Below are 27,769 nucleotides of genomic sequence, written 5' to 3' on the forward strand. Positions count from 1 at the left end.
GGGGGGGGGGTGGTTTGAAGAATTTAGTAGTGTAGGGATTGTATGTACAATAGACAACCCCCGCCCGAATGAAGGACCCAGGTCAGACCCAGGGTCTGATGCTGGGTGGTGTGGGTCGGGGGGGGTGGTTGGGTGGTCAGCAGACGGTGGTTACGCGGAGGACACGGGGAAGAGTGTGCGGTGTGGTGCACGACTAGCAGCTACGGTAGTAGTGGTGGTGGGTTTCCCTTGGCCTGAAGGATGCGCGCGAGGGGGGTGGGAGCGGGGAAGGATGCGCCGTGCGGCGCCCTAGTACGGGCCGGACTTGCCGGGCGGGCCGTACTGGGCGGCCGGGGCCGACACGACGGATCCGCCGTGGCCGCCGCCCAGGTCAGCGCCGCCGTGGCCGCCGCCGCCAAGGTCGAGGCCGGCGCCGCCGAAGGCGGCCGCGCTCGAGTAGCCGCCGGCCGAGCCGCCGCCGACGCCCGCCGATTCCTTCTGCGTCTTGTACTTGATGAAGTACACCTCCGGCTTGCTGGGCTGCGTGGGCGCGGGCGTCGGGATGACGATGTCCTGCTGCTCGTCCGGCTTCTTCACCAGCACGTACACCAGCGTTTTCTCCTCGTTCTGCGGCTGCAGCGGCACCTGGGGCGCCTGGTAGGACGGGGCCGACGGGGCCTTGATGAAGATGATCTTGTAGTGCTTCTGGGGCGCCGCCAGCTGAATCGGGCGCTGCACCCGCACCTCCTCCGGCTCCGGGGGTGGGACGTGCACGTAGATGTGCTTCTGGATGATGGCCTGCTGCGAACCACCGCCGAAGCCACCGCCGCCGCCGCCGAAGCCGCCGCCGCCGCCGAAGCTGCTGGCTCCGCTGGAGCTAAACGAGGATCCTGCGCGTGGGGTTGACGTTGGTGGGGTGAAGGACACACGAAATAAAGTTTTAGTTTAGTTGCGTTGCGTTGCGCGATGTTCACCAGGATCTCAAGCGTCTGTTAGCGGTGACCCGACGGAAACGCATTTACGCACCATCGAAATGGGGAGGTTCGGCGGAGGGAGCGGGGGGGGGGCACCATAACACGAAAAACAGAACGAGGAACGAGGAAGGAGGAACGAAAAACAGAACCAGAAAACAAAGTGGATGGGGGGTTCGTCGCTTGCCGTTTGCCGTGTTGAAGTCTTTCGTTTGCGTTTGAACGAAAAACTGGCTTCCGAAGCCGACGGGAGGCCGGAAAGGCTTCCTGGTGCCCCAACGAAGGGGGGGGGGGGGGGGGGGCGGGGGGGGGGGGGGGGGGGGCGGGAGTAAACAGTACTGGGGAGAGCGAGGTCCTTTGAAGGACGTCGCTCGTTGGATTGAAAAGTACGCGAGGAGTTCTGCTTGCTTTGACAGCCTTTCGGCACACAAACACCCACACACACGCACGCACACACAGGAGAGTGCACACACACACACACACACACGAGTTGACACTAAGGGAAGGGAGGAAGGGGCACTAGGAAAAAGGACACGCACCTCCGAAAGCGCTCGCACTGCCTCCGAAGCTGGCACCGGCTCCGGACGAGTAGCCGCCGCCTCCGCCACCACCGCCGCTGTAACTACCGCCGCCGAACCCGGAACTACCGCCACCGGAAGTGAAGGATCCACCGGAGGAGTAGCCACCGCCGCCGCCGCCGCCAGTTGATGGACGATTGTATGAGTATCCTGCTTCCGGTCGGGCAGAAGCGAGGACCAAACAACAGCTCACCAGCACGAACGTCTTCATCGTTCTAGGACTTTGGGTGGCGCACGCACTAACACACACACACGCACGCACACGCACTAACACACACGCACAGGCACAGGGAGTCGGGCGTAGAGTCCTTCTGCGGAGTCGGTACGCTCGGTCCGCCGGATCCGCACTTCGCAAGGACTTGCTGGCGCTCTCTCTCTCTCTCTCTCTCTCTCGCTCGGTGCTCTTCCCGGTGATCCTTCCTGGAGCTCGTGGCTGGTTGGTGTGTGTGTTGGTTTGGGGCGTTGTTGGGGCGTTGTTGGTTTGATCGATGCAAATGGCTCACTGATGGACGGTCGGGCCGCACGCCGCCATTTATAGGGGGCCATTTCGGCCAGCAGCAGCAGGCAGGCAGGCACCGGCAGCAGCATCTTCAGGCCTTGCGATTCTTCCTCCTCTCTACCATTCCTACCCGGGAATGCCAGCCAGGGCCTCCGGGGGAAGGGGCCTCTTTTGTGTGTGCTTCGTTTCGGAGGAGATGCTCGCGGAGATCTCGTGTGTACCGAAATTATGCTCTGCATCCCCCCCCATCCACCATCCATCACCCCCTGCATCGACTTACCTTTTACTTAATTTCCAGCAAGAGAGAGAGAGAGAGCCGCCGTGCACTACTTGCCGCCACCCAGGCGGAGGCAGTTTTTTTCCACCACGGGAGAGCGAGAGAGAAGAGGGTATTGGAAAGAAAACCGAGCGGGAAGGCCCTAAGATCACCCCCGAGGAGGGGGAGGAGGGGGTTTGAAACGAAAGGAAAAGTCTTAAAACCCTTCTTCGGCGGCCAAGCTCCCCCCGAAGAGAGAGAGAGAGAGAGAGAGGAACGGTGAATGGACGTGGACGGGAGAGATAACGGAGAGCGTAGATCACACTCGCGCGGGGGGGAAGCTGAACTTTCATTGCGCGCGCGGAGGGGGGGCAGACGGTGAGGCAGGTGAGGAGCAAGTGAAGGAGCCCTGGCCGGCCGGCCTGTGGGAACCCCCCACAGGGAGGCCAGGGCCAGGGCGCCCCGAAAACGAGAGCGACACGAGGAGGGGGACCGAAAGAGTGTGAGAGAGCAGGAGAGGGTGGGTGCGGGGGTGGGTGGGGAGGGGGGATCTGACAACTCTGGTGGCCAATGGTGGACGGTAGCGGCCCCAAAACGTGCAAAAACCCACCTCAGCGAGTGAAAGAGAGAGATAAAGAGAGAGCGAGTGAGAGAGTGAGTGAGAGAAAGAGAGAGAGAGAGAGAGCAAAGACGCGAACGAAAGTGAATGCGCGTGCCACGCGGTCTGCGGTGCCAAAGTTCACTCTCACTCTTAGCGTCTTCGTGCGCCACTCTCTCTCTCTCTCTCATTCCCACTCTCTCTCTTTCTCTGTCTCTCTCTTGCGCTATTCCCGTCAACGATCGTGCGCTCGTGCGCGGTCATGATCATGTCTTGTTGCCGTGCACTCTGCTCTGGACCCGAAATAGAAGTCCAGACTCCAGGAGCATCATGATCACATCGTCATAACAGTAAGATTCCTGCTCTCTCTCTCTCTCTCTCACTCGGGCTGTCGGACCGATCGGTTAGCATATAGGGTGATCCATCGAGTGTTTGGATTTTAAACTAACGATTACTTGATTTTTAAAACATCAAACTTTATTCTCGGAAATTGTTAACCCGGGATAAGTTTATTCTGAAGTGCAGGAAATGCCACATATTGATTAAGATAATCTTGTTCAATTAGATTATGTTAACTCTTACGCCTCGTCCACAGTATGAGTTTTCTCTACAGGTTTTTTGATATGCTAGCGTCCACACTAGCGTCCAGCTTTTGGGCGAAAAATTCCGTGAGCTCCAGTGAGTGAAATGACAGTTCGTTTGTTGTTGCTTTGATTTTTCAGTTTCCTTTCCTTCTCCCTCTGGTGCCATTTTTGTCAAAATTCAATCCGCTGTGGAAAAACTAGCCATATTTTTGGAAAGCAAAAAAGATTTACCAAAATTTGCCGTAAACTGTCAAATTGAAAAAAGTACCCCCGAAACGGGAAAATATCCCGTAAACATAAGGCGCTCAGCAGCAACTCAAAGTAACTCACGGAACTTTTTAGCAAAAGATTAATAGTTTCTTGGCCTGCTTTACATTTTTACCAAGTTTCTCATACTCAATTATTCCCCAAGTGGTGAGTCTTCAACAACTCAACAAAAAAGCCCACGCAACGATACGGGAGCTAATTATTTGAAGGTTTTAAAACGATGTCAATGCCACGTGACATAACACTTATAACTTAAACAGATTTAAATCGAAACATTTTTAACATCAAACATGTTTATACCTTAGACTAGAAAAAAAGAAAATTAAAATTGAAGTTGAAAACATGAACAACGTTCGGCTTTCAACGGCGGGCAGCCGAAAGGCCGACAATCGATATTCTAGCGCTCCCGGGGATCTTCGAAATCCGCACACTAGACTAGGACCCACCCTATACATCCAAGCACCGCACCGGTTTTGGTGCATTGATCCCGACAGTCCCTATTTGAAGTACCTGTGTGACTGAAGAGGAACTACCGACGACGGGAAGACTGGATTTGGTTCCCGCTTTATGGGGACCTTTATGGGGCCAACGGCCAACTTCAACTTTGGCATTCACGTTGGACCGGACCGGACGCCTTTCGCCGCCCAGGAACCCAGGCACAGTGCCGACGCATCGGCCTGTGGGCCAGTGAACCTGGTTCTTCGAACGGAAGCAGAACGGAGAACGGCTCCAGGACCGAACCAGGTCGGGCATCAAACACAAACAGGGCGAGGAACCGATCGCGTCATCGTCAGTGCGAAGCGAAAGTGCCCGAGGGTGTCTCGTTGGCCAGAACCACCGGATCCGGGTCTCGTGGACGTGGACTTTCCAATTCCATCGCCATTAGAGGTGGACGCTCGACGATTTAGTCCAGCAGGTCCGCCTCCACGCGCAGATCCTTGGATGAGGTCGGGCGTTGCCACATTGTATCGGCACGAAAGAAAGTTCACCATCGTCATCGAGCGTCATGAAAAAAAAAACCTCGCCCGCCCGTCAATTTGTGCATCACGATCGATGCATCATCGTCGACCCAGCGTCGGTGTTATGAAACCTGCCTTGCTCTCTGGCTCTCCCGGTCTGGTTTTTTTTTTATCCCGACACCCGGGTGGAGTGTTAATTCGCGAAATTCAAACAATTCGCTGGTGCTCGGGGCCCGTCCCTCTAGGGTCACAGCCGGAAGGACACCGCTCCACTGGTTCCGCTAATTTACATATCGCCAACCCTGGCTGGTGCATCGGCGCGAACGGCGGAAATCGAAAGTGACATCGCGAGTGGGTGCCAAATGGACAACCGGAAGCCTGGCAGAGCCTGGCAGAGAGCTGCAATCCGGTACGTTACGCTGGTCCCTCGCCCGGAGAGTTTTTGTTTGTTGTTGCCAGTTAGTCGTTGGTACTAAAAAATAAAGCCGGCGGGCGGACCGGAGCAAGAGAGATAGTAAGTCCGGGGTCCGGGTAGGGCGGAGCAATTTAATTGGATTTTATATGGCAAGGTGGCTGTAAACCCTGCCAAATCTCTCCCCCGGCGGGGGTCTCCTCAAATCCTGTTAGGGCCCCCTTGGTGAAAGCAACGAAATCAGTATCCGGCTCAGGCCGAGAATGGTTTGATGGTTTTGATGGGCGATGTGGTTGCATCTGCTTCTTGGTTGGCGTAGGTCTGGCGTAGGTCGTTGCGCAACGCGACGCGGCTCTATTTTCGGACACAAGACCATCGCCATCGGGACCTTCGCCAACAGTTCCTGAGACCCCCGAGACAGCACGGAGAAGGGGTTTTTGGGGGCGGTGACTGCGCTCGTTCGGGATAATCATAGGGCCCCCCCGTGTGTGTAGCCCGCGATCGCATCTGCCGACGGGCCAGGGACACCTTCCTTTCACGTCCGAGAGACCGCGGGTGATGTCACCGTGTGGCGTGCGGCGTGCGTCGCGCGAAGCTTACAGGAAGAAGCTATTTTCGGTTCAGTGCAGACAGAGAGATAGAGAGAGAGATCGGCGATACTTGAGTAGTTGGCATTTCCAGTTTCGAGCGGCTGGCTGTCGCTCAAATCGGACCGCTTCGTTTGCTGCGTAACGGCTTCGAAGATGCCGTTCGACGATCGATCGAAGTACATCGAAGCGGAAGATCCCAAAATTGGTGTGAAGCAATTTGGCATCGACCGGTCGGTCGGTCGCCATTTTCCGGTTTGTGGGGATCGAAACCTAATTTGGGAGCGTACGATAATAGGCCGTGACGGTGATGAGGGATGATGTAACACGTCAAACTCCAGAGTCCAGAAGCGGAGAGCGTCGGAGAACTCGGTCAACGGCCTGGTGGGGGGCGGCTATGTACCTGTCAACGCCTGTCCCAACGAGCACCCCGCATGATTGATGTGTGCCGCGTTATCCCGAGCGTGACACATCGTGGTGGCGTTGGCGGAGAATGCATAAATCACTGCGCACTAGTGCGAGGTGCGCTGCGCTGCCTGAGTCCTTGTGCCGACCTTGGCCGGCTCGTCGCGGGTTGCGCTGAGGTCACCGAAGTGTCAAGTGACGCTAGGAGTTCACTTTCCTCAGCTCTACCTCTGTGCTCGGTCTTTTTATTTATTCTTCCAAATTAATTTTATCCCCAACCAAATAGTCTGCCAAGGAAACAATAAGCTGTTAGGTGTGTGAATTAATTCTTGCGGTTTTGTAATAGATGGCGTTACTCACTAAATGTGACATTTTTTTAAATGAAATATGTGTTTGATAGCTACTCTCATTACGCATCTAACGCAGTATAGATTGTTTGGTCAAAGTGTAAACAACACCTTTTGTAAGCATTTGAACTTGTCCAGTTTTGTTCCTGGAAGAGTGTTTTTGCGGAGAGCACTTTTTCATTACTGCTTGCACGGCAGAAAAACGAGATTCTTGTACCGAATCGTCATTGGTGATAAAAAGGGGAGTTATTACAAGAATCCTCAACCCAAAAAGGCCTGGATACAGCTTGGTGAACCATGTCCATCGCAACCAAAGCGAAATTTTCACTTTGCAACGTTTATATGGTGGGATATGAAAGGTGTGGTGTACTTTGAGCTTTTAAATCCTAATAAAAATTTTAAAGGACAATCCCATCCCAACAACAATTAATGCATTTGAAGCAAAGCCTTGGCCATAAAACGACGAGAATGTTAAAAAGATATGATAGGCTGATCGCAAGAGAAACCGCAAGAGTTAATTCACATACCTAATAGCTCCCACTTTTTTTCCCCAGGTTTTCAAAACATACCACAAAGTCTTCTTCCCGGATAGCCTGCGATGCGTTCTTCGTTTCCGTTTCTAGCTCTTCCAGAGCTCTTGAGTTCTTGAGTTTAGCGAATAGCCAGAAATCATTGAAGTTCCACTGATCCTTTCCATATTCCAATAAGGTCAGTAAGGTTTCGGACTGTCCAGCGACGATTTTGGAGTACCAATTTTTTGATCCTCCTTTGAACGTGTTGTGCCACTTAAAGTATGGCCCACTTAGAATTGGGACCACTTGTATGCTTTCTAGCAGCGCCTCTGGTGGTCGGCAATAAATTTGCACAAAAATTAATGATATGACAAGGAATTTGCACCTGTGGAAATCAAGGTATTCATCACAAACACGACGATGAACTCAACTCTATACAAGGAAGAGTGTCTCAAAAAGCGAGTTCTATCATTTATTAAGTCACACAAAGGTCCGGTAAAGTTTTGGCCTGATTTGGAAAGCTGCCATCACAGCAGGGATGTAGTTCTGTGATACTTTTACAATAAGGTGGATTTCATCGTAAAGGATATCAACGCACCAAATTTCCCTAAACTCCACCCAATCGAAAACTATTCGGCAACAATCAATAGGAAGTTGAAGAAGACTGGAAAGGTGATGTTGCAAAGATGACGAAAAATTGGCAAAAATTAGCCGCTGAGGTTGATCAGAAGATTGTGCAGAAAACGATGGCGCGCATTCCAAAGAAAGTTCGTGATTTCTTCCGACGACCGACATAACAAATGACTAAAAAATTTTCTCTTAAAGTACAATAAAATACCTTCAATTTGACACCTTGATATATTTCCTAAGTCAAACCAACTCCGAGATAGCGCTAATTCAATTGTTCTCGATTCTAACTGGGCCATGCTTTATAAGCTCTTTTTTCCGTAAGAACTTACCTACCGAAGACTTTCTGGAATATCTTAAACCTTGTTCGTAGACATAAACCTGGTGACATAGATCAACTTTCAAAGTTTGCCTTCCCGTTGGCGATTGTTTCGCGAGCTTCAGGTCGCGTTTTAATAGCAGAAGCTAGCCCGAAGTATGTAACAGTAACAGGTGTCAGCAAGGCGTTGTGTCACGGCACGGCAACAAAGTGTACGCGTAAAGACTGCGCGGGGTTGACTCAGAATGCGGACCTTACATGAGGCGGCTAGGACAGGTCGTAGTCGTTGTGCTTGTCGCCCTCGGGGACAGGGCTCCCGCAGAACCCGGGCCCTGCTGCCGTTAGTCGGACTTTCAAATCGATGAGCGCACGGTGATGGGCCCACATGCACCTACACCCTGATGAGCCTGATAGCCGCACGGCATTAGGTAATGCGGAACCGGGACCAGACTCGAGTCCTCTCTGGTCTCATCCGGGTATCGGGCAAAAATTACCACACGCCACAACGTTAGGGCCGCATCTTCGTCGGACCTCGTCGGCCCATCCATTTCACATTCGCCAGCCCGCTCGGACTCGCCAGGGGGCACCGGGAGATACCAGGAATTCTCGGGGCCGCGGACGACGATGATGATGGTCTGCGCCGGACTGTTGCGCAATCGCGCCACAAAATGATCGCCTTGCTTAGGACGCCCAGGGCCCATTCCCATTTTTGGCGGGAACCCCAGCCATCGGTAAGCGCTGGTAAGTGAGCGAGCTATTGGTACGTCCAAGCCGCCACAATGCGATTAACAGGGGTGGTGCGGCGGTGCTCGATGAGGGATGAGGGCCTGTGAACCACGTGTACCGAAAGTAAAAGCAACGTCAATGCCTGCGTCGTCGTCGGCCGGTGCGGTGCGTTCGGACCCGAGATTACGTGACGTGACGCGTTCCCTGGTCATTCCCCGGCCATTCGATTAATGCCCCAGCCCAGGACCCACCATCCTCCGGGCTGCGGGCTGACGATGGTGTACTATTTGCTGAACACAACACGCGCATCCATTACCGTCGTGCTGCGATTGAAATGTCCAACCCTGTTCAACGGGGGGAAGCAAGGCGCGGGTGTGGAGTCAGCAGACGCACGCCTGTTCCCTGTGCCGTATCGAAGGTGGATGAATCTCGAAAAGTATCATTAATTACAGGAAAGAGAGCGGGAAAGAGAGAGAGCAAGGGAGTACGCGTACGAGGTCTGTTTGAAAAGTATCGCAAATTTGAAATTACCGCGGGTTACGTGTATACGATTTTCAGAAAAAGAATTTTGTAACATTATGTTCGTACTCATGTCTCACGATCTATGCCGAAGAGTTCGGCCATGTTCTGACTGCTCAGTTAGCTGTTGACAGCTGCTTTGCTTGCACGTGTTTTGGGTCATCTTCGATCTATTTTTTTATAATTTATAATCTATCTATATCTATCATTTATAAGAATATGTTAAGCAGAGTTAATAAATACGGCCCAGTCCGTTCTTAAAAAAAATTGATGACAAAGAATCTGTATCAAATTTTGTGTGAAAAATAAGATCGACGGTAGCAAATGGGTTTCAGAGGGCCGGTAAGTTGTGAACGACTAAGAGCCAAATTCGTTCGAAGGTGAACGCTTTCCGTTTTCTTCGATTGCAGGGGCGTGGTGCATCATGAGTTGTTGTCGCAGGGAATAGAACGGTCATTAAGGAATATCACATGGATTTTTGGAAAAACAAAAATGCACCTTTGCATGGGGATTACTTCGAAGGCGACTAAATGAATATCTTCATGAAAATGGACCGTTTCATTATGTCTAAGCACTCACACTTTTGCACAAACCGATTTCCGATCATTTTGGGCACTTTCTTCCAATCTTTGGCGTATATTTTAATGTTTTCTCAAATCTGCCTTCGTAAGTGCCCAAAAAGTTTCGATCGGTCTTGCCTGTGGACAATGTGATGGATTCATCTCCGTCGGAACGAACTGGACCCCGTTGGATTGGAACCAGGCTACCCATTCTTGGAGTAATGCACGGATGCCAAATCCTGTCAAAATAGTACCGGGCCTTTATGTTTTCGGATCATAGGCAGTAGGCGTCGATTCAGACATACGCGGATGTAAATATCGGATTTCATCGTCTCCGTTGTCACGAACGGTTCGGAATGCATGCCACACCATTGGCTTTCTTCCGAATTTTGCAGTAAAAATGGATGTATCTGCATCGTCAGCATTCTGGCGATCCAGAATAGTGTAATACTGAGGACCCGGAAGAGTTTTGTAGTCAAATTTGCCCTAAGTTTCATCGTCCATGACGACGCAAACTCGTTTGGCACGAAGCAGTTGATCATACAATTTACGGGCTCTTGGTTCGGTTTTTCTGCTTCTTTTATGTCATCAGACCTAATTTTTTTTGGAACTATGGACTCACAGTTGATCCCACCTTTTTAGCCACATCTCGGACGGAGCCACTTTTCTTGCTGGCGTAAACACACATGACTTTTTAGTACAAAATGATATCCACCTGACCCGCTTTCCGCCCAGATTTAATTTTATCCTAAAAGCTGCTTTCTTCTTTGAATTTCCTTGTTGCGTTTCGAACCGCTCCAATACTTAGTTTTCCCTGTTTTGCCAACTGAATCAACGGGAATAGTGCACCATAAGGAGCATAAGCTGTTTACGCTCCTCTGGAAAAATGCTTCGCATTTTCACAAAAGGTTAAGGAAATCGGTGCATATGATACACCATTTTTGTAAGTTAAAGTGTATACTAAAAGAAGCTGTAAAAAATGGTCACTTCAAACGTCATGGGGAGAGAGTAGTGAAACGGTCTATATGGTAAAAGTAATAATTAAAAAAAAAACTTTTACGATATTATCGAACAGACCTCACCGTATAGCTCGCAGTAAGAACCTCGGAAGAAGCACACCGAGTGGCGTGTCTGGGGTCTGGGCTGGACCAGGCTTTCGCCTGGTCCCAAAAATCCCAAAAATAGCTCGCCACGCTCGACCGAGTAACTTGATCACCGCGGTCAAGCCGCTCTCTCCCGCTCTCGGGTTGCAGTGTTCAGTAGTTTTCGCATCTGTTGCGAATGTCGCTGTCGCGCACGAGGACGACGTGTCCATTAGCAAACAGCGTGTACCGGGCCGGATTAGCTTTCGTCGGCCCAAGCCCTACAACGATCCGATCCGATGTCGCTACGGTGACCGCAATCGGCCCGCGGTTTGGGAAGATGCACCGCGCCGATGGTGGGTCGTAAAGCGCCTCGCAATGATACGGTTGATTATGCAAAAAATGCGGTGCGGTGCCCGAACGTTTACTGAACGTTTAGGAGAGATATTCAATTAACTAACCGTAAGCCTGCAACGGGGGCTCGCTCGGGGACCACAACAAACGGTCGGGCGATTCATTCGCTCATCAATCAGCGTGCCTTGCGTCATCGACGCGCGACGCGATACCAATCGCGTCTCTACGGCGAAAACGGGGGTGGGTCGGCCCCGGTGGAATTGGCCACCGTTGAACCACCGAACCCGTTCACAGCCACCGCTGGAGCGACGGTTTAGCAACGTAACCCGGTTGCCACCGGGCGGATCGTCAACGTTCGGATCGTAATATCAATCATCGGCACGGCACGGGAGCCACTTTTTATTTGCCAACACGATTTACAGCCACCCTGCCCAGCGTGATGCAAAGCGGTCCGATTCCCTGAAACCGCACAATGGGCAGCCGATCTGGGTGTCATCTGAGTGCCGGGTGCCGATCGGTTTTGGTTTCGATTCCGGCAGGTCGGCTAGGATCGCCAGGGCACTCGTTGGACTCCGCTGGACTCTGGGACTAATGAATGAAGAAACAAAATAGCCAAAAAAGAAAAAAAAAAAAGGTAAGGAAAACCAACGCGGGAGTGAAGCCCCGAACAAAGTGCCCGAAGACGCAGAAAACTCGAAAATAATCACACCAAAAGAGGGTTTTTTTTTTTCTTATGCATTATAGAGACTTTGAGCCGTAATGGCCTAACATTCGTCTCTTTCTAACTCTACTTTTAATTCCCATACCGGTTGCCAATCAGGGTACCAGGGCGTTTAAACCTTGGCCTTTCCGAGAGACGTAAACTGGTATGGGGTTTGGAAGTATTTTGAAAACCGACTCTGAGGGAGTCTATGGGTCGTTGGGAAGGGCTTGCTAAGGAAGTGATTCTTTCAAGACGTTAATGAAAAAAGATTGGGACCCTACTCTGGGGGTTGACGACTATGGGTACTGCTAAGAACGTAGTTAAAACTCGGGAACACGGGAACACGGGAGACGCCGCCCAGCAGCCGTTGACCGTCCATCTGCATCTCTGGTGCGCCGATTAACCCTAAGTTTATGAAACCTGTAAATGCTGGTGCGCCAAGTCCGCTCAGTTTAGGCGACTAACAAAAAATTGTGCATAAAATTCATGTGGACTGCGTTTATAGGGGGTAATATAATAAAGATAATAAATAACCATTATAATATGATAAAGATAATTATAAATAGTAAATGATAAAAGATAATGAATAGGTTAAATAGATAACTAAAGGTAAATAAGTTGGTAAATAAATTGGTTTGAATGGTTAATAATAAGTTTACGTTTGAAAAAGTGTAATGTAATAATATTGGCATTTGAGGGATGATGTGATTCGCGTTTAATTTTCCTCTCAATTTTCTTTCCTTTAACTTATTTTAGTTCTTTGCTTTAGTTAGGTTTTGTATTTGGTGTTTAGTTTGGTTTAGTTTTTTGTGTTTGACTTTGAGTACCTTTTCACCAAAAGAGGATAGAAAAGAAAAAAGAGAAGATAATACGCGCACAGAAGAGATGGGAAATGCAAGAAAGTAACCAAGCAGAGGAAGGTGGTGGCTAGGGAACGGGGTGGGAACGGGGCCCGGGACTCGCCGGGAGCGGAGCGGAAGAAAAACCAGTGTGTTAACTAACGTGTAACGCGTACGGAGGGGGGCGGCAAGCAGAGAGTGCGCGTAGGAAAGTAGGAAAAAGGCGCGGCGGGAACGGAACGGAGGCACAGGGGCAACCCGTCGACGGAAATCGCGCCGCCACCGCCACCACCATCCGTCGTTCCAATGAACCGATGCGTTGGTCTGGCCGCGCGTCTTATGTTTTATGTTTAGGACCTCTCTCTCTCTCTCTCTCTCTCGCTCTCTTTCTCCCTTTCCAGAAGGGGTTTTCGTTTCTGTTTCGTCTTTCGTTTCGTTTCGTTTCGTTTTTTTTTTGCTGGCTTTTGTTTACGTTACGCGTTTCACAATAAATTTTCGGCGGCCCTAAAAACTACAAACTACGAGCGGAGCGGTGCCGTGTGTAGAAGACCCTACCCCCCGACATGAGTTAAGCTGATTGCAATCCGCCGCTCGAACCGGTGGACGGTGGGTTCGGGGAGGTTGGCAGTGCAAAAAAAAAAAAAAAATCACGAGCTAAAAAACGCTCGCCGCCGGGGTCTATTTGCGTAACGGATGGTACGCGGCTTAACTCATCGGCATCAACCTCTGCCCTTACCGGGTGTGTCTGCAGCAGCACCAAGGGCGAACCGAGCTGGGCCCCAGGAGCAGAAGAGCCCACTTTCGCCCTCATCTGGGTGCGCATGCAACTCGACACAAACTAGTCGACTTAGCGCCGGCACGACCACGACCTGCACGGAAGCCCAGGAAAGCCGATCAAAGGGTGAGAAAATGGCAACACAACTTGGGCTGGGGCTGACATTTATGCTTCACACCGGGCTGGAGGCCGCCTCTTAGCAATCGATTAATTGTGGTTCCTTTTACGCTAATGAAAACGATGCAACGACACCGCACACTTCCCAATTACTACTCCCCTACCGAAAAAGGAAGCCGGCTGGAAGCTGGCGTGTGACAACTCATCCGTCTGGCACCGGTGTGGATAAGAAATCTCCAACTTCTGCTGGATTGCACTCGTTGCGCGTCGGTTACGTCGGAGTGCGCTCCGTTTTTCGAAGCAAAGGGAAAGGGAGTTTCTCCGCTCATCATCATCATCAATCCCAGGGTGGTTTCTTTGGCTATTCTTGCATCGGTCTGTTTTTTCAAATTACGAATTGTTCCGGGGCCACACCGAGTGGCACCGGGGGTCCAGGTTGCCCGGCCGATGTCCAGATACCGGTTGCGATGGGCCGAGTGGCCGACGTACCGTATTTTTTCGTGTATAACGTGCACCTTTTTCCCAATTTTTTTAGCTCAAAAAACCTCGGTGCGCGTTATACAAGGGAAGTAAAAATTGTGTCTCCTTTAAATATACAAATGTGCCCTTTTAGGTACATATTTTATGGTATTATTGAATAAATTATGAAATGAAACATTTGTTAGGAATATAATTATCCATACAATATCATCATTAAGTCATGGCAGGGAGTTAAAACAGAAGTTGTTGTGAAATCATTTAAAAAATGTGGCATCAGCAATGCTATGGATGGATCTGAAGTTGTCGCAATTTTTGAGGACTCTTCAGAGAGTGACAATGAGGAGTACATTGAAGAGCAATTAGAGAATCTGAATTTGTCAGACAGCAGTAAATCTGAGTTTGAAGATTATTACGAAATATAAAATATCTTTTGCAATGTATACGCATTTTATCTTTAGTCTACTTTAGAATATTTAAAGAACATGTAGAATAATACATTATTATCATTTGATATTTGTTGGATAACACATATCTGAAAAATGTCCAATAAAAAACCTTTTTCCAATTTTTTTCTCTTAAAATATGGGTGCGCGTTATACACGGAAAAATACGGTTAATTGATCGGACGTATGCTGGGAACAACGACGGGTGGGATTTGCTGTATGGCTCTGGCGTGGATGAACTTCTGACTTGGAGTTCTTAATTTTGTCACACATCGTTGCCGCCAAGAACGCGTACCAGCAGGCCACTTTAATTCTTCCATCACACCATGCAACGGACAGATGCTCTTGAGAGGAGCGTCACTTTCCCAGAAGCAAAGGCACATTAATCACACGGTGTTTAAACTTCAGTTTAAACAGGCGGGAGTGAGCGTGGCAGAACGAGCTGCAGAGAGCGAATGGAGAGCAAAAATTATTATAATAATGTGCACACGTACGCTGTGCAGGCCAAGCCGGGCGGCGCAGTAACGCGGACACACTACATATTTGTTTGCCCCAAACAAACCATCAACGGAACACAACGGGAACCGTGGAGCCGTAGAACCGTGGAGCGCGTCGTTAGAGTGTTATTGCGCTGTCAGAGGGCACCCCCAGCACCGTGTGGACGTCGAGCGGAGCGAGCGCTGATTTTTAATGGAACACATCTGGAAAGCTTCGGTCCGGTCCGCGGATCGAAACGGAGGCACTACAGCAGCAGCCATCACGCTGCCGCTAATTCGTTGATGGCAATTTGTTTTGTTTTAATCCCCGCCTCTCCCACTCTGGCTCGGTGCCTCGATAATCTGTTTAGAGCTCGGAACGTTCGGATGGCTGGAATTCTGATGCCGGCTTGCCGGGATTATCATAGAGCCCCCCCCACGGGCACACACGATGGCACTGCGCTCTGGTCTGCCACACAATACCACAGCGAGCCTACTCAGCCTAGCGTTCGGTGATAGCGAAATGACGTCCACACTATGAGTTTTTTCTACAGTTTTTTTGGATATGCTAGCGTCCACACTAGCTTTTGGGCGAAAAATTCCAGTGAGCTCCAGTGAGTGAAATGACAGATCGTTTGCTGTTGCTTTGATTTTGCAGTTTCCTTTCCTTCTCCTTCCTTTGCCATCTTTGTAAAAATCTGATCCACTGTCGAAAAACTATCCATTTCTTTGCTAAAATGTGGCTCCACCGTTCACATTCATGAACAGAAGGGGCTCAGCAGCAACTCAAAGTAACTCACGCAACTCTAGCAAAAGACTGATAGTTTCTTGGCCTGTCATACATTTTTAGCCATGTTTCTCATAGTGTGGATGCCAGGTAGCAGCTGTCATTATTGCAGTGCACGGAGTACGTGGAAAAGCAAAACAGTTTTAATAACAAAATATTGTAAACAGAATTATAGAAACGAATGCGCGTCAACCAGCGACTCGATGTGAAAGCCTTAAAGACGAATCCGGGAGTTGGCCTGCCCTTCAACACCGCGCCTCGAAGCGTTCTGAGTAGTGTAGTAATTTAATCTTGGTCGGTGGAGTTTATAGAAAGTTATGATTGATGAAACTCAAAAGAAGAAAAATAATTCTGCACACTCACGTCGAGAACTCAACGTGGTCTACTTTAAAAATCTCAAAAACACAAAAATTCGCAAAATCAACTGTACATGCTGTGCTTTGCCGTTTTCGCGAACCCAATACCGTAGACCGATAGAATCAGAGTAGACGTCGCGTAGTGGAACATACGACCGGCAGCTGAACTGGAAGGTTTTGAGATCAATCAACGCAAATCCTGAACTTTCCAGCCAGCAGAAGTACTGTACAGAGGATCTGTGTACGAAGAGAGGCTACTGTTCTTTCCTTGCATGTAAACAATACAAACGAGACACGGGCACCGAATTGCCCTAAACTCCGCCCAATCGAAAATTATTGAGCAACAATCAGCAGAAAGTTGAAGAAGACTGGAAAGATGACGTTGCAGAGATGACGAGAAATCGGAACAAATCAACCGCTAAGATGTACCAGAAGATTTGGCAGAAAATGATGGCGTGCATCCCACAGAAACTTGGCGATTTCATCCGACGACCAACAAAATAAATTTCTGAAATTTTTCTCTCAAAGTACAATCAAATACCTTCATTTTGACACCTTGACATGTTTCCTAAGTCAAACCAATCCCGAGATAGAGCTAAATCAATTGTTCCCCATTCTAAGTGGACTATATGCTTCAAACGAGATATCCAGTTGGAAAGCCCCAAACAATCAAACAATGCTGCTCGCAGACTTACTAATCTGTGGAGTAAAAAACAGTCACAAGCACACAGAGGACAGGACCATCTCCTGACAGTCACCGCCAGCCGCCATCTTTTTGCAGCGAAGCCTGTGCAGCACCGGTGTCAGCTCGATCGTTAATTATCTCCTCAACTCGCAAGAGGAGGTGCCGCGCGTTTTTACCAGCGACAGGCACTAGCTCCGTCGCGTGTGGTGTTCCTGCGACCTTCGCCCGCGGCTATTGCATCGACCCACATCGCCCCACCGTACCGTACGATTTGGTGTTTAATTTTAGAACAGCGCCTTGCCAAACGGTATATTATTTTCAGCCCGCGAGGGCCAACGCGAGGCTGTCGCCTTCGCAACGCGGACGATTGCCGGTTTACGAAGGTTTACGATTGCGGCACGCACTGCGAGGGGGGAGACCGTAATCGCCGGAAGTACGAATACGATACGAGTTTGCGGCGCTCTCGCAGGAAGACGCTGTTTCAGGACGCGTGCCGCACCGGGTCTGGTCCATTTGGCTTCATAAACGTTGTTTCCGTTCGCCGCGAGCTCATAATTCACGGGGTGCGCCCGTCTTGTGGAACCGCATCCGCTTGCGATACCTGAAACCGGGCCGACACCTGGCGCAGGGGGCACTGGGGCTGTTCGTACTTCAGAGTTTTATGCTAGCTGATGCCGGTGTGCAAATTACACCGAGGCCGGGCATTGGACACTCACTCTCGTTAAGGACTCTCCCACATTATCTGCCCGTGCCAGTGAAAGTGTAGAAAATGACAGGAGAACATAGGTCTCATAGAGAGAGAGAGACCGAAATGGTCCGAAGCTCACGCTAGCCGATGATGCAACCCTGAGTGAGATGATGTTCTCCTGTGTTGGCAGCCAGGCAGTTAGCACCGGACCAACGGGGAAGGGCGCGTTTTTCGATCAACATTAACACGCGCTTCACGCGCTGAAACCATGACACATGTTCGCATTTTTGACAACGTCATTAAACGGGCATTGTGGCGCCCGGCGAGGCTCTAGGCAAGGGTTGTATAAATACGCAAAAATCACACGTCATGTCTTCATTCGTTTACGGTTTCCATTATGACGCTGCTTTCTGGCCTTTGTGTGCTTGCGGCTTGTTGATGTGGCTTTTTCACTCTCTCTCTCTCTCTCGTTTTGCGTTTTATTCGCGTGCCATTGTTTTCATTTCAATTCCTTTCTCTCTTTCTTTTCTTCTTTCTTTTTTTCTTTCTTTCTTTTTCGCGATAGGTATAGCTGGCGGTGGCGTTGTTTTTGGGGTGCGTTCGTGGGCATGACTCGCGCAACCAAATGAACCAAATACACGCTAACTCAGGAACGCCGCGTTACGCTAACAGCATGTGGTTGCGGCAGGTGCGACAGGTACGCGGGTAGCGTGGTGGACCCACGGCTAGCCTTCGGCCGGGACGGGGCGCCATTTTTGGAGCGAAAATGATTAATTTCTCATTAGCAACCGGAAGTCGCCGGGTTTGTTTAGCGAGCCCCTCTTAGCGCCCTCGTTGTGCGGCACAATGGGCATCCGGGACCGGCTGGCATCGTCTCTGGAGGAGTCGGACACAAATCCGGAGCCGGGCTCTTTGGATACGGCATGACGTAAGGGCCCAAAGTCTCCATTCCCTAGCGCGACTCCGGACCGCTCCGGACACCAGACCAGACGCACTTTCCGTGGTAGCGGCGTTGCCAGTGATGGTTTGATGGATCACGACCGCGACAGATCGACCCAGTCAGCCAGGGCGGCTCATCAGTGGGCTCTACCGGTGCTCTCATAAATCATTGCCTGGAGCGCCACAGCGTGGCGCCACTAGCGCTCACGGCGGATGGACGGAGGTTCGGAGGGATGTTTCGTTTGTAGTTTTCTTCGGTGCTGCCGAGGGAACTCGTTGCACAACCGCTGCGGCCGTAGAAGCTTTGGCACTCCTAAGCTCGGACGTGAAATTGGAAACAGCAACGCCTCTAGAAGGGCTTTTGGAGTAGCGTGCAGCTCATCGACCACCTAGAGGGTCCTCCGGTCCGCAGTGCAACATTCACTTCGCACACCCGAGGAGGCCGGGGAGGAGATCTGTCGGCAATCGGTCCGGTGCGGTCCGATTTACATAATCTCATATCCGCGAACCATCAATACATCGATGCACCGAGAGAGGTCGGACCCTGGAAAACGTAAGTAATCGCCCAATCAAGCGGCCAATCGGTGAGGAGGCCCAGGGAGGGGGGAGGGGGGCCCAATTAAATCATTAGCTGACTCTTCAAGGGTGCGCGTAACGCACCTCGAACTCGCAGGTGGTAAACACTTTGCGCCCCACCCAAACCCAGACCCCCCCGGCAGGATGCCTGATGAAAGAGGGTGCCCGGGCGGTCCGAAAGTCCAGCCCATCATCGCGTGGAGGCCCCCCGGGGGGGCCTTACATCACCCGTGGCACCTCTTCGGTAGGCTCTCTCGCTAACGATGGTCTGTTTTGCGAAGTGCATAGTCGTGCGCTCCAAGGTTCGGGGATGCGCTCCCAAGTCGGTTTTGGGGCTGTTGGCAATCGTGGTATCGTCCACGTGGCCACGGTGTTTTTGGTTTAGAAGATAACAGAATCACCATCAGAATAGAGGGCATCGTACTGCGGCGGCCTCCATTAAGTTGCCTGGGATCGTGAGAAATCGCAAAAAATCGTCACAGGCAACCTGTCCTAATTGAGGTCAGTTTCATAGCGGAGCCCGTCTCTTGCTTTCAGAAAGTACGATAAAGCGATAGCTAGTCGGGGCTGCTCCGATCGTTAAAAACGCATAAAAAACGTAGGCAACATAAAATGATAGCGTCACAGGAGCTGTCATTTTTCGCAGTCCTATGTTGTGGAATATGATACCGACAAGTTGGTACCGGGTTATTTATTTACACATGAACACTAGGTTTTCAATGAACTTTTTTCTTATTTTCATACAATTCTTATTATGCATGAAACACAATATCGTTCCGATGGCCGCCTCGGGATCGAATCGTCGAATCGGATATGACAATTTTCAATGACTTTTTCTTTTGCATATTTCGGGCTGCTAGTAGGCGAACTTTATTATTCAACTGACATCGCCAAAAAGCGAAATTATACGCCCATCAAGGCGTAGTAGATCGAAACCCGCTCGCTGGTTGAGTGTGGTTCGTTACCACGTCCTGTTGAAACCGCAAATCGCTCGGAATTGCTTACGGTAGTGGTGCTTCCTTCATCGTTTTCGAAAAAAATACGGTTCTAGGAACCACCGTACTCACCACTGTTGTGGTAAGGTTTACATTAATTTTTACACACTGTTCCGTTTGTTAAATGATCCATTTTCTAAAATGACAGACACCTAACTAGAAGCTTGATATTTAACTTGACAGGTACAGTGGATATAGGTGATAATAACCTTAGTTCAAGAACACAAAAGATTTTAGGAAATACGAGGATGAAAAATTTACTTTAGTCAATCAAAAATTAATCAAAAACATTAAATAAGATGTAGTTTTAGTGTATTTAAGGATGATTGATACTGGAGAAAATTTTTAGACAAACATATTTAGAACTAGCTAAGTTTCTCTTCGGCGAAAATCACCTTAGTATCCGCAATGCTTACCATACCGCCCAGGCAGTGTGGCCAAACAACCTCATTTTGTTATGTGGTCTTTTCTACAATCCTCATTTATTATTTTGGTACAGATTGTTTTGATTAATTTTGCTAATTCTGTTAAATTGAGTGGGATACTTTCGCATACTCCAAGGTTCATGAAAAACCACATTTTATCAGTGATTGGCTGGTTTGGACAAAGACGGTAATTACCTAAAACCTTGATATTATTAACAACGATGATAGTTGAGTCATACCAAAAATTAATCCCTCCAAAGCAGCTTTTATCACAATAAGTGAGGTTTCAAAGCATGCAGATACCGTTAAAATACCGTTTTTTTGTATTGGCCATGGTTAGGTGCAAAATTTTGTTGAAAACAAGGTCAGATTTGTCTACATGTTATAGGCTACGTCGAATGATATGCACGGAAGGGAGTTGTTTGGCCAATATTTTAGGCGAATTAAAAATGGTTTGTGAAGGTGATATTAGGAATATGTTTTTTAACTCATTTTGGTGTTGCTTTCTTGCGACCACAAGCTTTAATATGATCAATACGACCTTCATTTTCATACAGCTTGATTATTGCTGCCGATTGCTTGCTCGCTTTTGTTTACCACTAATACTCCATTTAATAATTTACACTAATTTACGTTATTAACTGGTGAACTTGGAATATTTAAATGGTTCTACCACATTTCAAGCTGAGAAACTGCATAATATCATGTGAATTCTTCACCATGCATTTCTCAGCCTTAATTTTGCATTTGGAATATGTAAACATGAATAAAAATTACATTATTAATGTTCAAAAATTTAAAAAATGTACTTTAGTTGCTTTATTACCGAGCAATACGAACTTCACTTCGAACTTCGAAAACTTCAAGCTTGAAACTTAAACTAAAGTTATTTTTGCCATGCTCATAGCCGCACCAGTCTACTAGATCTCAATCTAATATTCAACGTCTCAAAAGAGCCAGTCAAACCGAAGAGATAATCATATTTTCACATATTGTTCAAATAATTCAGGAGCTAAGATTATTTTCGCCATCCACGCGGATATTCGAAAGGACCTCAGAAAGTGCCAGCCCTGTGATTTTGTAACTATAAAAAGAATAACCCTGCAGCTTATGACGAAGGCAATTGCTTAAGCTGTTGACGTGTGTTTCTGTACGAACAGGTTCGGTACTCCCTAAGACCCGGTATCAGCGGGACTTTTCACGTAGACAGGATGCATTGTCGGGTGTTCCACCGGACATGTGCTGGCATGTGGTGCAATCCAACCCCCGGGAAGAATCCCCGAGGACCCAGCCCGATCTCACGTCTCACGGACGCCGTATAATAAACATTGCCATCATTATTACGTCGGTCGGTCGGTCGGTCGGTCGGTCAATTATTCTTGCCGCGCGCCCTGGGCCGAATTTAGCGGTACTTAAGTTAATTTAAACATTTGCCCTACGAAGCATTTTCTCCGGTCCGGCAGCCCTCACAGTCACATTGTTTTTTTGCGCGCGCGCTTTTGCGTCCCCTTTCCCATTTAGTTACGCCATTTTTATTCCACACATTTCGACACAACGGCCCCGGGGCGTAAGACGCCGGGCGGACGTGAGCCCGGGGTGCGGGGATCATTCGTCACGGGTGTCGGCGACTCACTGTGTGCGGTGGACATCCCCTCTGCCGCGGACACTTGTAAATGTGTTGCAGTTTAGTGCGTTTAGAGTGGACTCCCCCCGCACCGTGGAAGTCACGCACCGGCGTTCGTTTAAATAAATTACCGCCATTACCCGGCGAGTCGGCGAGCAGTAAGGGGGAGGGTGGTGGGGTCGCAAGGGGGCTTTCGATTCGCCGTTTCGTGGCGCGTCAGCGCGATACAATCCGTGTTCACAGCAGCACACAATAGAGGTGCCCTCCTCTTGGTTGGGACATTTTAGATTAACGACAGGTCGACAGGCGCGGCGCTTTCGTCAGTTGGGCCGGGCCGGGGCCGGGGCCTGGCCGCTCACTGACCAAGTGATTAGTAGGCCAACAGCAGCGTTCGGGGGATTGTACCAGATGGCTTCACTTTCACGGCAACCGATGAGATGTGGATACGGAGTACGTTCCGATTTTACGTCTCGACGGGAAACCGCGTCAAAGCTTCAATTACCTACGCTACACAGCAAAAGTGCCAGAGCCACCCGAGGCCTGGGCCGGTTGTGGCTTATCGTTGTACCCTTCAGGGTATTACTGGAGGGTACGCAGCTAATTAACTGTCTCTCTCTCTCTCCACGCTTCTAGAGCACCGCCGACTCTTGACTTATGAAGTTGCTGAAGTTTGCTGAAAACCCCAAATCTTCAAGCGTAATAACCAAAGGAGCCCTCTCCCTCTCTCTCTCTCTCTCTCTCTGGACCATCTAGTTGCTTTGCCCCCGCTAGTGAAGGACACTAGTCTGGGAGAAAGTGCAAACGTTTTAGGATTTACTCCATAAATAACAGATTGCCCAATTCTTGGGATTGGGCTCGCCCACCCATCGCTCGGTCCTGGACACTGGACTGGACACCCAGCAAAAGACACTCGATATCGGGTGAGGGTCGCAGCAGCAATCCTGCTCACTCACTTCGGTCCGGTCCGCCCCGTCTCGGGGCTCTGTAATTAGAGCCACCAAGAACTCCTCCAGATCGGACGGCCACAGACCTTGCCATTGGTACCACGGTCAGGCCCCCGGTTGCCGATGCCGCCCTGGCAGGATCAGATTGGCGGTGGCCCAAATTGTCGAAAATCGGTTCCATCGCCCAAGAAACGGGGCCATTGCTTCGAGTGAAGGGCCCGACGGGGAAGGGTGCAGGGTGTGGAGGGGCTCGCGCAGGAGCTACGGTAATTTTCTCATTTCTATGCAAATTCCGTCAACACTCGGTGGCGTCACGGGGGCCTCACTCACATCTCGCGGAAGCTATCGCGTGCGAACAGCAGTAGCAGCAACAGACGGGCCCGAAGGGGGTGGGGGGGTCGTTGTCCCTGGGGCGGAGGCTCGATAAGAACCACACGCGGAGAAGTCTGTGGAGTCAATCAGGACGTCAGGTAAACGAAGCGAACATAAACGGACGAAGAAGTGAACCGAAGAATTGGTCAGTCGTCAACAAGGATTCAGGAATCCGGAATGGGCCTGGGTGGGTAGCCTGTAACACGTGTAACCCGCCATTGTGTGAACATTACAAAGGCCCCAAATGAAAGCGAAAGCGGTTCCACATGACACAAAGAAAGGCCATAATAACGCAGCGTGGCGCTTAGCCCCTCTAATTACAATCGCTGAGCGCGGGATCGGATCACACTTATCAGGTATCAGGGATTGGGTCGGCAAGTCCTGCCAGTCCCTACGGCTGTCGGAGGTCAGACAGGCCCCCCCAACTTGCCGACTGCCGCCTGATAGCGATCATATCGGATCGGAAAATAATAACATTCCGGAGTTGCCGCTTCTACTCACGATCCGTCGGCCGAGATACGCGAACCGCACGCGAACCGAAGTGAAGGGCTGGCTGGCTGGCGAAGCGGCTCGAAAATCTGGGAATGCTGCTCGTCGTCGGCCCGTGAAGGTGGCGGTGTTATCTAAGACTCTGCACCTTCGCCGGAGCGCGAGTGCACTTCACCCCGGGCACGGTTCTTCTGAACGGTGCTGGGGGCGCGGAACACTTGATCTGTCCAAAACGACGGCGTACGTCGACGGCCAAGTATGTGGCCGGCGGGGGTGAGAATGTGCGAAACGCCTCCCCCCCCACTCCCCACGACTGCACGATGAAGATAATGGTCCGGGCCATCCGCCTACCCACCCACGCCCGTCGACTCGCCACGTAATAATGTTTGAAGATTCATCTTCAAGCATCTTCAGCCAGCAGGCGCCATTGCATAAGGCTGCCAACCTCGGCCTGCTGCCACACAGGTGAATGGGATCGAAACGCTAACGCTGGCTAAACACGTAGCCCGGTACGATCTCACCTACGTGAGAGAGAGAGAGAAAGGGGGAGACAGATTTGCATAAGGGCCACCTCACTTCGAACACGCTACCGCCTCCGATACCGCGCTAAGCATTGTTTGCGTGTTTGGGTTTTTGGCCAAACAAATCCCGTTTTACAAATGAAATGTAACAAGACTTGCAAGGGAGTTATAGAGTAGAGCTCTCAGATATAGAGCTAAAAGAAGAACCGTGTCACCAGGTGGATTTTTGACTAGAAATAGGGCCGAGCATCACTTCTGACAGTTGAGGTCCGCGACGGCACTCACTTCGGAACAACTGTCAGAGCGAACTGTCACTTGCCTCGAGCCAACGTCGTAAACATTCACCGTCACAACACCGCAGTTCGAATCCTCGGACTATTCCCTCTTTCGAGCGTGGTGTGGGTGTTGAAGTGTGAACATTTTCGGGAAGCCCTACAGAGAAGCCCTACGTTGGAGATGCACTTAGAGAGAGTCCTCCTGGATCCTTGCGCCCAGAGTCAGAGAGTCAGAACAGACGGGGGGGAAAAAAGTGATGTGGATTTCGTTCGGGACCCGCTCCCGGTGGCCGCCACTCAAAACATCATTAACGTCCAGCAATCAACTCCAAACCAAATCTCGGGCACCAAAGAGTGGTTTTCGCCTCCGAATCCTGCTGAGCCGAGCCGGGGCGATAGAGGAGGCGCATTTTATGATTTATGATTGAAGTGGTTTCATATAAAGGACGAAAGAGGGAGAAGGGGTCATAGCAAAAATTAAGGCCTCCCTGAGGGGGGCCCCGTGGAGCCACCTACAACCTACCCAACTTCATTTATCAACCCTCTGCCAGTCTGCCTGCCTTCCCATATCTGGGACCGGTGTCGGAAGAAGATTATCAAAATAAACCTCGACCTCGAACGGTTGGTCGGTGGATAGGGAAGGGATAGGTTTCTCAGGTTCTCGGAGCCATCAGAAAACCCAAAAAAAAATGGTGAACTTAGCCTCAACCCTCAACACCGTCCGGACGTTACAGGGAAACTCGTGGACCTTAACCCCTTCGCTTGGCGTTCTAGGTTCTCTTGGGGGCCAGTGTGCTCTAGATGCTTTTGATTCGATTACTGCCGTATTGCTTTGCACGCGTCGGTTAGGTCGCGACCCCCCCAGGAGTGGTGGAGGTAGTAGTCGAAGCAGTAACGTATGGCCTGAAAAGTTCCGAGACTAAGACTTTTGCCTAAGTTCTGCGAACAGCCAGCCAATCCCGCTCAAGATAGTTGAAGCAAATCCCAACATCCCGAGGCCATATAAGAAAAGTATCATCAAATTGTGTTAGGCTCGAGACTTTTCAGCCCACGTGTTGATAGCACGCCTTTGAACTCGGCCCGTCGCTGGTTGGCTGACGATTGATGATGGATGATGCTTCGGCTGAGCTCGGGAACGGGAGATATTGAAGGTCCGACTCCAGTCAGGACCGGATGCATCACGCAAAACGGTTCAAGGCCTCTCTCTCTCCTTTTCTCTCTCGGGGCCAAGAATTTAAGGATAAGCGATCTTAGTATCAAAGGCCAGTATGTATCTCCGGAATGTGTCGCCCTAAGCCCACGCGGAACACGAAGCCTGACTGGCATGGAGCACTGGTGACAGCGAAAAACAAAGCGACGTGTGTTGAAAACGACCTCCGAAATCCCCACAGCAGCCTCCCCGATGTGAACTGACGTGCCCATTCAGATGGAATAATGGGCGCGGGGGCCATCAAAAGCCTGTCAGCGGCTGATCAATTAACTTCGCGGACCATCGACTACCCAATGGACCTTGTGGACGTGGAGGTGCCCCAGGCTCCCTGGTAGAGACCCAAAATATCGCTGTCGGGTCTACAATTCCGTCTCGTCGGGATCGCGGGTCTCATCGGCTACGGGATCGTGCTGATGCTGATGATGATGATGATGGGCTCCAAAAAGGTCCAGAGCCCGCGCAGAGAATGTGTGGCAAGGTTGGGAACTCTCGGATCACCGGAGCGAGCCGGTAGCCACCAAGAATCTGAGACTGCGGAAGCTACGGGAAAACCCCAAAATACTTGACCAGCATACGCAACATTCTCTCGGGGGGCCCTGGAGCTATCAGGAGCCCAAAAGTCTAGAAGGCTGCGACTACTCGAGAACTTCCCCGCAGATTCCTATCATTCCACGGTGGCTTTGCCCGGACCTGAGAGACGCTGAAGACAGAGGCACAGGAGGCTGATTGCTTGTGTAAATGATAATTTTCCAACGGACCCTTTAAGTGGCCACAGCCCGAGAGCCGAGAGTGTGAGGAAGAGACAGACCGACTCCTGGACCGGGACTGGGGCCGGCTGGGACTGGGGACCGTTCGTCGTGCCTTGGGAGCTTTCCCTTTTTTCGCTCGCTCGCTTCTTCTTTTCCTGTGGCCGGCGGGATGACCGCGTCGCGTAATGTCCGCCGCGTCGTAATGCACCTCGGGCGGCGGTGTCGTGATGAGCCCACGGAGCCCACACTGCCCAAGAAGAAGATGTGCTGTGGTGCCTTTTTTTTCCTTCCCTTTTTTTTTCTCTCCTTTCGTTCGTTCGTTTTTTCTACACATCATTTTCAAGCTGAAAGCTCATCGCGGGCACACGCGGTGTCGTGCAGCACGGCGGTAGTCGCACGTTAACCGTAGCCCTGGGGCAGGGCCTTGGGACGGGCCAGAAGCCCCCCTTCAAGCCAGCTTTTGCAGCAGGGAGCTAATGCAGGATTTATGTAATCGATAAACGAAAATTAATGTCTGTTTACGACTCTTTGCCCATGCCGTGGGCACCGTCTTACTTCCTCTCTCTTTACTTCTTTTTGCGCGCGTTGACGGGCGCCCGAAGAAAGGGGATTGATTCGCATTTTCCGTTCCGTTTTTTTTTCCCATTTTCTCCATTTTCGTTTTCTTCTGCGCGGCCCATCATACGGCCAAAGTTACGGAGCATCAGCCCCCGACCACTCCGGGCGGACGTCTTGTGGGAAGCACGTCTTAAATGTCAACTGGTGTGCCTCTGTCAGCTTATGTACTCCTGTTATTTTTTTATGTTTGGTTTTTTTTTTTTGGGGGGGGGAGGGTTCAACTTTCGACTTTCGGCCGTATTGAAATGATCTGTGGCCTCGCGCCAGAACACGATCACGGGCGCCCCCCCGGTGACTGATCGCTGACTTGCGCTGAGTGAAAACTAATGCAACACTCGTGGCCGGCAGGAATTGTAGGGGCTAGCCAATGGAACATTTCAGCATCTTCCGAACAGAGCAATAGTTTGATAGTGAGTTATTTATCTGACATCACAATGCCGTTTTTGCAGGTGGGTATCTTCTCAGATTCGCCATGTAAATACCCATTAGTTGCATCCCACCATAAGAGACCATAAGTAAATATGATCCGACCATAAGAGTCT

General features: G+C 50.4%; 2 protein-coding genes across 2 annotated transcripts in view; both read right to left on the bottom strand.

The window, feature by feature from the left end:
* LOC131213276 (RYamide receptor-like) overlaps positions 1-27,769 on the bottom strand; it is a 44,286-nt gene that overhangs the window by 8,710 nt on the left and 7,807 nt on the right. The window lies entirely within an intron of this gene.
* On the bottom strand, positions 289-1,739 carry LOC131213879 (keratin, type II cytoskeletal 2 epidermal). Its single transcript, XM_058208088.1, has 2 exons — positions 1,490-1,739; positions 289-869 (listed from the first exon to the last, which is right to left on the bottom strand). The coding sequence occupies exons 1-2, from the start codon at positions 1,737-1,739 to the stop codon at positions 289-291; spliced, it is 831 nt and encodes a 276-aa protein (XP_058064071.1).

This window comes from Anopheles bellator, chromosome X (genome assembly GCF_943735745.2).
Source record: "Anopheles bellator chromosome X, idAnoBellAS_SP24_06.2, whole genome shotgun sequence".
Lineage (NCBI taxonomy): Eukaryota > Metazoa > Arthropoda > Insecta > Diptera > Culicidae > Anopheles > Anopheles bellator.

Excerpts from the sequence above, each read along its gene's own strand:
- LOC131213879 (XM_058208088.1), bottom strand. The coding sequence starts at position 1,739 with ATGAAGACGTTCGTGCTGGTGAGCTGTTGTTTGGTCCTCGCTTCTGCC. Across the intron at positions 870-1,489 it reads CAGTGCGAGCGCTTTCGGAG|GATCCTCGTTTAGCTCCAGC; the intron begins GTGCGTGTCCTT and ends CCCCACGCGCAG.